The 11,970-nt window shown below is 44.0% G+C and overlaps 1 protein-coding gene across 6 annotated transcripts in view; it reads right to left on the reverse strand.

Moving 5' to 3' along the window:
- TNIK (TRAF2 and NCK interacting kinase) overlaps positions 1-11,970 on the reverse strand; it is a 357,471-nt gene that overhangs the window by 72,337 nt on the left and 273,164 nt on the right. For 3 of the 6 annotated variants that reach the window (XM_019503297.1, XM_019503296.1, XM_019503295.1), the window contains exons 13-14: positions 2,601-2,711; positions 657-743 (exon numbers count right to left, since the gene is read on the reverse strand). In XM_019503297.1, coding sequence (XP_019358842.1) covers positions 657-743; positions 2,601-2,711 — 198 coding nt within the window. The remainder of the gene's footprint in view (positions 1-656; positions 744-2,600; positions 2,712-11,970) is intronic. The other 3 variants (XM_019503300.1, XM_019503299.1, XM_019503298.1) reach the window with 1 other exon arrangement.

An 11,970-nucleotide genomic window follows, 5' to 3' on the forward strand; every position in this document is an offset into this window, starting at 1 on the left:
TTTTTTAAAAAAAAATTTTTGGGGGGGGGGGGGGGGACAACTGAGGAAATAGTGAATTTAAAAAGTAATGTCTGAAGGGTAAAATAGCACGTAGAGGGCACATAAAATATTCCAGTCAGGAATGACAAACTAGAAGTCTGCAAATAAAATATTGCCATCAAATTCAACAATGCTAAGCATGTTTGTTAAGTAAGGTTTTACTGTATTCTGGCACGCTGCAAACAACTTGAAAAAATTAACTGGCAAGAAACACAGAGGGACTGAAAAAGGGTCTCCTCTTATAATTAAGACAAATGCATGCCACCATGACAGAACCAGATGGAAGGGAGAAGGCATGCACAGTGAATGCTATTGAACCAGAGGTCACAAAACTGATAAAAAAAAACAAAACAGATTTTGGAACACAGCTCCACTTGCATCATGAAACAAAATGCTCAGCGCATTTTTCTTTGCACACCGAAGAGATGGAGAACTGCATGGTTATGAGGTTTATGGAATGAAAGAAATTAAATCCATGTAGCAGTTACCCATGCAGTCAGGCTCTACAGCTCCACATTATCTTGCCCACTTAGAGGATGCAGGCACACACAAGCAAACATGTGGAAGCACACTACAGACAGAAAGCGAGTATGTAGGGATGCAGGTCTCCCCATTACCAGAAGTAGAGCTTGCTCCTGCAATAACTGCTGCTGCAGGATCTCTAACTGTCTCTGCTCCTCCTCTAACTGTCGTCTGATGTATTCCTTGGAGGCATGGGAAGCAGGGATCAAAGGGGAAAAGAGAAGAGAAGAAGAAACAGTAATTCTGAAGAGGAAGGAGCTGCTAGATGAAGGGCAGAAATTTCAGGCCTAGCTCAACCACAGAGTTTTGGCTGAACAGAATCATAGGCAGTTCATTTAAGCTGTAAGCCCTGAGCATTTCACCTGCCTCCTGCTGAATGAAGTTACACAAAGCTTTCCTGTACTTAGACAATCGTTTTTTGGAGGTTTTTGGCTTTGTTGTTGTTTTTTTAAAGAACAGGAACAGCTGTAATTGAAGGGAAGCATTTTGTTTCGACTTACTCCGGCATACATGCAGATCAACTTCATTACAACCTATGGAGATAGTCTGGATTTCCAGCGGGGAAAGTGGATACTGAATTTGGCCCTTAGAGACTTCAATGATAATTGCTCAACGTGAGCAGAGGAAGAGACACATGCTAGTAGTCAGAGCAGAAAAACCAAGTAGGAAACTTCTGAGTGCTAATGTTGTCATTCCCAGTTTGCCTGGACACGTGGCATTTACCCCTGTGCTATTTAGATCAGTGTAGTAACTAGGACCCAGAATGAACAAACATGCAAGCAACTCAAGTACCTAAATGCAGTTGGCTGCTATTGCTTGCCTTGCTTTGCAGAGGAACAGGTAAGGCCTGCTTGCCTTCAATAAACAGTTATCATGGGGTAAACTGCAGACACACAACACTTACACAGGTGTATCTTCCAAGTGTAATTTTATCCTGACTTTTCCTGGGGATATTCTTAGAGTCAAGTAAGTTACTCAGTGTAGGACTGTGCCATGTGTCTGCTCCTTGTTTATAACACTATAAGGGTTGACTATGCCACCACACAGGTATCATGCATCCAAGAGCAATGACTCTGTGGGCCTTGAACAAGTAATTTAGGGTGCATATATACCCAGTTCCCAGTGACTAACCATCTATCTTTGGGCCTCTGAAAAACTGCTTCTTTAAATTCTCTGCATCTCCCTTACCTATAGAATGGGAATAATACATTTGTACCTTGCAGAGGGGCTGTAAGCCTCAATTAGCTTGGAGATGATACCCATAAGCTCCTGCTCATGAAACTCTCACTGCAGTCAATTCAAAGCTCCAGTGAAATCGGTGGGAATTTCACACACAGGGCTCCCACGGGATCTTAAGGCCTGTACAATTGTTTGAGGATACAATGCACTCCTATAATTTCCATATGATGATTGCTTGAATAGCATGAAGTTTATGGCTATTCTTAATTATATGAATTGTTGCTATGGAACAGCCTTTGGGCTTGGATTGAGTCTCTTTTTTGTGAATGGTTGGGGTGGGGGGGGAGAGGAAGTGGGAGCAAGCACCATATGTATCCTATTCTAAAGCTGGTGCTGTTAAATCAGCATCATATATTCTCCAACTCTCTTGACATCACTGTCCCAAGGGGCCAAAAGCTCCCAGTGCTATAAAGAGGAACTATAAGGAGAGGAGAGATTGGTACTGTGGAAGCCTGGGCATGGTAAATGGAGACATTAAACACTTTACATAGGGAGCCCTGGGGTAGGAAACTGTGGGTCAAGAGGCTTCATAATTACCAGCTAACAAATAGATCAACATAGAACGGAATTAATATTGTGAGAAGCAACAAACCAAGATAAGCAATTAAGCAATATGCTCCCTAGTGGTGAAGGTGGTGAAGAATGCGAGTAAACAGCAGCTTTGAATTTAACTTAATGAACTGACACCTGCTCACAAAGTACTAATACATTATCAGAAATCCTCAGTAGATGCAGTTTAAACCTCCCAGTTCAGCATTTGAGGTCAAGGACCAATAGGTACAGTTCCCATAGTGGGTTACCTGCTCATGCTCTGCACGTCGCCTCTCTTCCTCCCGGCGCATCTGCTCCTCATAATGTCGCCTCTGCTCCCTTTCCTGCTGCTTCCTCATCTCCTTCTCTCTTCTCTGTTGCTGTTGGGGCAACACACACAGATAATCTATTATGATATTATCATGTAGGAATTCAAAGGAGGCAGAGGGGTACTTAAGTGACTTGCGAGTTGCTAACAGAAGCATTTCTTTCCAGGCTTGTCGGAAGGCTTTTTACATGATACTGGTACAAACAAGTCAGATAACAAAGACTCTGAAATGGGGCATGAACTTCTTCCATTGCTGTACCAGTCCCAGTCCAGAAACCAAGGTGCACTGTTATTCCTCCAGGTGAACATAAAACTTCCGCTGAATTCAACTGAATTTAAGCATTTAGGAGGGAGAGGAGGAAGGGTTCAGGACGTAGACATATGGGTGATATTGATGGCGGTCCTGATCATGATTCCCCAGACTAAAGCAGAACCACAAGGACAGAACAGAGGAAGTGAAAGGTATAATGTACCTGACCACTGTATTTTTGCTCTCAAACCTAAGTGCAAATCACCCTGGTGATTCACAGCCACCCCATAGCATATGGCTGCTTGAACATTGCTCCAATTGCAAGACAGGCCACAGAAATACTGAAGTAAAGCAAAACTGGTGAACTGCGTGGAAGAAGGTCAGTACTTCAAAAGGACATCAGCTTGTTGTTGCATCACAGAGGAGCACATATCTGAACTCTGAGACCCATCTGGAAGGTCTGCGGGATGTCTCTGGATGAACCTCCTGACTATGCGTTGCAGGCAATAGTAGCAGAGAGGCTGCTGTAACCTAGACTCACGCTGATCACCATGAGCTAGATAAGGGGCAACCAGTGCTGACACATTTCCATCCTCAGTAATATACAGAATGCTACTGCTTCCTCAGTGCCACAGAAATACTTCCATTCTGTCTCAAAGAGAATAAGTACGTATGCCACGTCTATGTAAAAAATGAGTGGAAAAAATGAGCAAGTGGAGACCTGACTCTGAGCCATAAGACAAGTCTTACTGGTGTACTGTATGGTGAACTGGTCTGTTCACTGAAGAGGAAATACTGGCCTATTATTTTTGCTTGATCCAATATGTAGGAAAGGCTGAGCAAAATTCCAGATCATACTTGAAAAAATTGTTTTTGGCAAGTTATCTTATTTACTAAGAAACATAAGACTTTCAGTCAAGTCATTTGAAGATCAAACTGCTTTTTATGAGAAGGATTTGTACATTTGCAACCTCTTCCCAGAAATCAATACCTTTTTATAATTACATGCCACTCAGGCCCTACATGCAATGCATATCTAATATTGATCTCAGCTAAGGCTGACATGAGCTCACGGTACACCCTAAGTGCTCCCAGAGAGAAGCTAAAAAGTGTAAAAAAAATAATTAGTTAGTAACGGGCTCAGCTGGTTCATCCACCTCCAGATGCAAAGATAATGGGTTGGCTTTCAACTTCTGATGTGCCATTCAATGTTTCCCAAATCTTCCCAGCTTATACCACCAGTTACTAAGCTATTTAGTGTCTTTTTACCAGAGTTTGCAGAGATATTTGGATGGAAGAATCTCTACTGCTACCTTAGACAGAGAAAGGGTAGAGAGACAAGCAGAAATGACAAGTCTCCTGGAAAGCTAATTTATCTCTAACCAGGGACACCAAGTGAGAGTGGCCTAGCGGACCCAGCATTGGAAAGGACTCAGGAGACCCAAGTTCTATTCTCAGTTTTGCTGCTGGAGGACTTGGGTGGCTTCCTCTCCCTCTGCTCCTGTTTCCTCATTTGTAAAACAGGAATAAAGTTACTTCTCCGGTAAAGCACTTTGAGATCTACTGCTGAAGAACTCCTAGAAATAGACTGTATTAACACTACAGAGAAGAAGAAGATTCTGAAGTTTTCTGACTTTGTCTCTCTTTTGGTCTTCTCCCTTACACACTCATTTTAACGAGGATCGATTGCTGGTAGGCACCTTTGAGTCACGGGCATTTATTGTATTGGTTCAAAATAGCAGTACCGAGGCAACAAAAACCCATGTGTTTGTGGGGACACCTGCAATGAAATCTCACAGGGCAAAGGAGGAACTTTCAGCTCCTCCTTCATAATAATGGCTGTAGCAAGAGTGTTACACCTCACACAAATAAATTAATTCCTTCTATTATTCAGGGCACCTCTCTCATAAACACTGTTGAGACAGGTTACTCTCAGGTCCTTGGGGAATAGCTGTTATTCTTGTATAACACTTTGCTCAGACCAAGGCCACCCCCATGAGAATTGGTCAATACAGCGGAGACTAGATAATTTGCAAACTCAGGTTTCTCAGCCCTTGCAAAGAGGAAGGTTTGTGGGGATATAGCCAGCTGCATCACACAGCTGTGCAAGATGGCCGAGGTGCTTAAGCTGACCAGAAAAGCGGTTCTCTTAAAAGTAAAAATTGCATTTGAATAACTGTGTAGCTCATTATTAACTTGGCAACCTGCAACAAATTAGGTGGGTTTTTAGGAAAGATTGAATACAAATGGCCTGGGTTCTAATGTATCAGCTGCAAGAGAAGTCTTTACCAGCCCAAAAACTTCTTGCAGCACCTGATTAAGCCTGAGATAATGGGAGATCCTCACTCCAATATAAAGCAATGATGAGCTCACTCAACTTGAGTGATATGACAAGGGAGTAGGAAGCAATCATAAATCTAAGAAACTGGGTGAGCCTCAGACTTGAGCAGCCTGATTCTGCTCTCCCTTCTGCTACTTGTACTCTAGTGTAATACTATCAATTTTACTTTCACCTGTATGAAGGGGGAAAAAATAAAATCAGACGCATGGCATGGAGGCTACTTTGGCAAACAAACAACAGGAAGATGATTGGCACTTGGCTGCTCTGCTCAGAACAATGTAAAACTAAAAAGCTAGACAACTCTTCTTCTGCTAGGAGCTTCCTAGGGACATGACCTATAAGAAGGCTATGAATCAGGGGCAGATAATAACAGATAAAGCTGTATGTGATCTGCCTGTTTTATTTTCACATTATGTTAAAAAGTCAGTTTCAGAGACAGTATGAAAAATTGATCAACAGAGGGCAGTAGCATGCAAACATAGGAGAACATGGATCTTGCAGGCCTGTCAACTTCAGGTATTCCAGTCACAACAGACACACAGCTGTAATAAGGAGGCAACGAACCTAAGCTTCCACAATTATGTGCATTGTTTTCATTGGGCAGTTTTGCCACTGCAGATACAGAGAGACTGAGTGGACTGCAGTGGCTAGAAATCTACAGTAGGGCTCTGAAATGCACTCTATTAAATGAACACTACGAGTGACTTCATAATACAGCTGACTGCCCTTGATACTTCGGAGCTGGTTGATCCGTGGGGGGAAATAATGCAATCTGTCACTTGCAGTGTACTTACGGATTTTTTTTAACGCATCCTTTACTGCAGCATATGGGAGACTCCTGAATATTTTCACAGGTTTTATTCTCTCTAAGTCACTTAGTAACCTACCTCTACAAATCTGATTTCTACAACAATGTAAATTTAGTTGCACTACAGATATATATCTTATACTCTTATTTTAATGCACTTAAGTGTATTGCTTTACATTGTGGGATCTCTGTTATTAAAATGCACAGAATATTTAACACAGGTGAATTAATTTGGGTGAAAGTCCCTCTTTGAGAGTGTTCACTTGATTACTCAAATATACTTCTGATGAAAGTACTCTACCATGGGAAGCCACTGTCATTACATACATTCACAAACAAACCACAGGTATATATGGTCTGTTGTGTGCACACACATACACACGTGTGCACACACGCCCCATCTTTATGAACAGAACATACCCTTTGACTAACTTAATATATATAACCCTAAACTTCCAATGAATTACTGCGCACTGACATCTCTTTTTAAATTACCTGTTCTTTCAATAATACGTTGCAGAATAAAATACATAATGCCCAATCCTGCAGTCAAATAATGTGACAGCACTGAAATGTGTATGCTTACCTAGCCTGAGAACATCAAGCCACTGCCTGCCTTTCTGCTAACACAACAGCCATTTATCAGCTCACATAAAGTGATCAGTTAAGTGAATTAAAGGCCATTTCCCCATAGCTGCTATGAATTACCAGAAAACCCAGTCTCGTGAGGGACTGGAATTGTTTCCACTCGCTGCTCCGTTTCTGCAGGCGGCAGACATCTGGACGCATCACAGCCTGGGTGAAGATTCCAGCACTGCACCGATTGCTCATCTCCCCCTGCCTACGCTGCTGCCCATCTCCCCTGCTCCGGCAGTGCTGAGCTGGTGCTGCTGGAGCTGAGATAGAGAAGCCCCTGTTTCAATCAGGGATTCAGAGCAGCAGAAACATGACAGCAAATGGAGTGAATGATTAGAAAATGCCTTTTCACTTGTCTTTTTTCCTCTGCCCATCTCAGTTTTTTCCCCTCTGTCTCATGATATTGCTTCCCCAGTTTCTCTAAGCCCTGGCTCTGTTATCCAGACCTCTTACTCATAGAAGGCAAGACCACAGTTACTGAGGGTATTTATAGAACTTCACAGGTGAGGCTATAGGCAGATCATTGGAAACTGCAACAGGATCTTATTTATGTTGCATTGGGAATGACAGGTTTTCTGTACTGATGAAGGAAGTCATAAGGTGGCAAAGCCATGGATGGGAAAGGCCCCGAGGCCTAGCATGAAAAAGACCACTTCAAAAGACCACCAACTGTTCACTCTGCTCATCTAAACTCAAATGGAAAGAGCACGAACATCTGAGTTCTGCAAGGTTAGAACTTTTCCACAAACTGCAGGCAAATTTTGAAAGGCAAACGTGCGTGTGCGAAACAGCCTGGGGGGGAGAATGGCACCTGCTCCCAAACGTAAATCTGAGTGAGAAAACAGGCACGAGGGGAATTCCAAGTTACAAACTGCTCCAGAGGGCCCATGTCTTTGTGGCATTTTTCAAGGCCACTACTGAGTGAGGCAGCATGCATGAAACATCATCTATTTGCATGGACTGGGCACTACAACATAGACAAGAATTTCCCATTCATACCTGGAGATGTCAGCTATTTATTGCATTATTGCAAACAAGAGTCTTGCATCTACTGAAGCTGAGTGAGATCACAATGAAGGCCCCTACTTTACGAACTGACCCTTCCCATACCAAAATGCTGCTCCCAATATAAGCTTTTGCAGGCAAAACTGAAATTAAACCCCAATTAAAGGGAGAGAGGAAACTGACCATTATGGAAGAGTGAAAGATCTACTCCACATTTCTGATTTAATGAAATTGAGAGAGAGAAGGCACCAGGTGGACCTGTAAACTCATGAAAAACTATGATCCTGTTTATACCAAGATTTTTGGTATGCAGGTAGCCAGAGATGGAAAAAAGGCCATGTAGGGGCCCTGCATCAATGCAAGACCCTATACATTAACAAAGCAAGCTGCCATGGTTCCACATTTCTACTGTAACAGTTTGCATTTGATGCAGTTGCATCTGTGAAAAATTTCCTAACTTCCACAAGCCATGTGTTACTTGCAGTTACAGAAGGAAACTGTGGGCACCCATATAGCACATCAGAGCAACCTTGCTGCTCATGTAATTACAGTGCATAGGAACACACTCAATTAATTGAGTTTGCTCGACTGTAGCAATTACCATGCCCCAGCAGACTCCAGCATCTTGTGCATCAGTGTCCCCATGATGAGCTTTAGTTAAAGTTAGGGTTACCATATTTCCAGTTCCAAAAAAGAGGACTGGACACCTGCCTGGGGGACACCTCATTCCCAACCTGCAGCACCACCCCCCGTCCTCCCATCTCTGTTGTTACCCCTCACTCTCAACCTGCAGACCCATGGCCCTGTTGGCGCCCCTCACTTGCAAACCGCAGACCCCTGCCAGTGCCCCTCACTTCTGATCCACAGTCCCTCACCCCTCCAGGCTATGCTGGTGCCCCTCAGTCCCAAACCACAGCCCTGCAATTCCCGCTCTTGATTCTCACTCTTGACCCGCAGACCCCCCCATGCCTGCTGGTGCCCCTCACTCCCAACCTGCAGACCCCTCTTCCCCCCAAGCTCTGTTGGAGGGGTCCCCCAGCTACTCCGTTCCAACCAGGCCAGAGCGCAGCAGCTCCAATTCATGCAGGTGGTGGCAGAGTGAGTCCAGCTCGGGTGTGGGAAGAGGGGATACCTATGGCATCCCCCGCCCTGGGCTGGGAGTCCAGCGCTACACCAGGCAGCCCAGCCGCTGCCCCTACCCCCAAGCAGTGTCCCCCAGCCAGCCTGGCCTGCGAGCATGGGCACCAACCACAGTGCCATCGGCCCAGCCACGGAGCTCCCTGATGCCCTCAAGGGGCACCCCCACCCCTCTGCTTTGCTGCAGCCCTGGCACCCAAACAGCTTCCCCCAAAGCCGGAAGGCACCACCCCCACCACACACCCATCCCCTCCACACACCAGTGACAGAGACACATAGCACCCCCCCACCCCAAACAGTCCCCGACCCTTGGCCCTCCAGCCCCTGCACCCCCCACAAACATACCTGCATCTAGCTGCCAATGCTGCTCCCATAACCCTGCCTGGCTGCATGCCAGCCACGTGTGTCCACTGCCTCCAATCGCCCTCCCCGCTACCCCCCCTCCATCAGCAGAGCGGAGCAAAATCCTGGACATTGGTTCATATTTAAAAAAAAAAAAACACTCAGAGATTGGAGGGTCCAAAAAGAGGACATGTCTGAGAAAACCTGGACATATGGTAACCCTAGTTAAGTGTTCCCGCTGCCATTTTTGTGCGTGGGAATGCTGGTATGCGAGATGCTCTGGGTGCTTTAATTAGAGCAGCTCTCAGAGCTGCCCTATGACAAGAGCCTTAAATGGTACAAGTCTGTGAGTGGATGACTGCTGGACTCCATATGCATGATCTTATTAAGTGCTTGTGATGAATGCTTAATTGTGTAGTTAGCATACATTTAAAGGAATCCATAATGGAGCTACAGCAATTTACACTTGCTGAAGATCAAGCCCTACAACAGGACTGAATTGAAGTCCACCTGCAAATAATAAGATGCTCACATCTGTCTTGCATATTCACTGTAAAGACTTGACCTTAGTAATTTCTGCCTGGGGGAATGCAGGGGAACAGGGGAAAAGAAAAAATACAACAAGGTCCTGGAACACAGTTACTTTACAGTTATGTGTGTCCCCTTCTGGCAGTTGGGGTGCACAAAGGAAAACTACCTCACACTGCTAGAACTTCTATCACCAATACTGGTTAGCTCGTTATTCCTTTATTTTAAGTGGCAGAGGTTTGTGTTTGCGTATGGAAAATCCGAGGTTCAATCTCTGCTGCAACAAGTAGTTACTTTATATAGAGAAAAAAAATCTCAATACTCTTTATCATAGGAATATTTTCTTTGATACTATTATAATTTTTTATGCTCTTTGGTCCTTCACACTTCTCTTAGAAAATAAATCTCAGGCCTGTTTTTAATGCAAAAATTCTATAGCAATTCTTGCACCTGTTTATTTTTCAGAAGATAGGGCCCTTAGACCAAATTCTGGTCTCAGTTATATGATATCCATTGACTTAAAAGTTTCCCCATGTTCCAGAACAGAATCTGATTCTGTTTCAAACATTGCTGGGGACACTGATAAAGCTAAGTGGCACCTATGATCGTTGGCTACATCCCTATACGACAGAGTCCCAGGAATGAAGTTACAGCATTTTCTATGTCCCTGGGACATCATTTGAACTTCAACTGCATCGAATCAAAAGGCTACAGCTTTAAGTGCCACCAAATCCTTTTAAAATTAATAAATTGAGATTTTTTTTTTTTTTTTTTTTACACAATAGAGAAGAGAGGTAAGAAAACTTCAGTTAAGCAGGTTTTAAGCAGTTCTTTCCTAAGACAATAGTGAAATGTGCACACACCTGCACCACCAAAGCAAAAATTTCAAATATTTTCCAAATGTTTATTTGAAGCTAATTAATTGAAGGAGGAGCCAGGACTCAGTCTTTTACCTTGGTATTCCTGGGCACTTCTTTCCTACTACATTTATGGCCAGTCCCAATGAGCACCAGTAGAGGCCATGCAGGGGTACGTTAGGCAGAAGTTTCTTTCTGCGGCACTGACTACTTTCTTTCCCTCTTCCCTACGGCCTTTTGGTGCCACATCTTCCCATTCCTTGTGACGATGCATGCTACTCTCACTGACATTTTTCTCCCATGCACATCTCCTTGATCAGAAGTCCAGGCCAATAACCTTGGATGAATGCAGGTTTGACATTATTCCATCCTGAAGAGATCATTCCTACACTAATCAATTCACATTCTGAGCACAGCAGCCTCAGAAAGATATAGAAGAGAGGAGAGGGAAGTCTGAAATCAGAATCACCACAGAAACGAGTAGGGGCTCCTATACACATGCAGGGAGTCTGCTCCGACGCGCTGGAAATCTGCCGTGTCAGGGAAATGAACACGTTCCAGCAGACTCTAGCATCACATGTATCAGCATCCCCCACGGTGAAAAATGGTGGCGGGGCGCTTTGAACTAAAGCTCATTTGATGAGCTTTAGTTCAAAGCACCCTGCCATCATTTTTCAGTGAGGGTACGCTGATGCATGTGACGCTCGGGTGCTTTTAATTAGCACAGCTTGCTAATTAAAGTGTTCCCCCCCACCCCCCATGTGCCTCCTGGAGCATGTGTGAAAATGCCCTTGGTGCTGAAGAATAAGGCACACATTTCTAAAGCTAGCAAAAGGTTTTATTTGTACTCATAACAGTGAGACCTGTGCATCTCAGTCTCAAGATATAAATATAGGTTTGTTAACTGATGGCTAAGGGGGATATAGTAGCCCCCTCTGGCTATTCAACAAGTATAGGGACCAAGGATGGCAGTAGTTCTCAGACCACGGTTTGTAGACTATTGATTGTCCATAAAGTTCTTGTAGTGGCCTGCTGTCATCTAGCTCTCCTCATTGTTTTAGCAGCTAAACTACACTAAGGCTTGCAGCCGTAAAACCCCCCCCCACACAACAGAAAAACACAATAAAAAAGAAAACCAGAGCTTTACCTTTAAACTTAGCACACCCACATGCTGAGTCCAGCACATACCCAGAAAAGGCATTGTATTAGTTTGACCTAGCTTTCCCAATGTCTATATAAATTGGGTGCTTCAGTAGGGCTTTTGGGTGCTTTTATCTAAGAGTTGATTTAGTCAGCTATTAGATAAAAGTGCCAAAAAGCCCACCTGAAGTGCACAATCTATACAGATGCTATGGAGCTGGGTCAAACAGAAGTGTTGTTTCTTCTAGTACAACGGGGGGGGGGGGG

The sequence above is a fragment of the Gavialis gangeticus genome, unplaced genomic scaffold (assembly GCF_001723915.1).
Source record: "Gavialis gangeticus isolate Ggan-Ray unplaced genomic scaffold, GavGan_comp1, whole genome shotgun sequence".
Lineage (NCBI taxonomy): Eukaryota > Metazoa > Chordata > Crocodylia > Gavialidae > Gavialis > Gavialis gangeticus.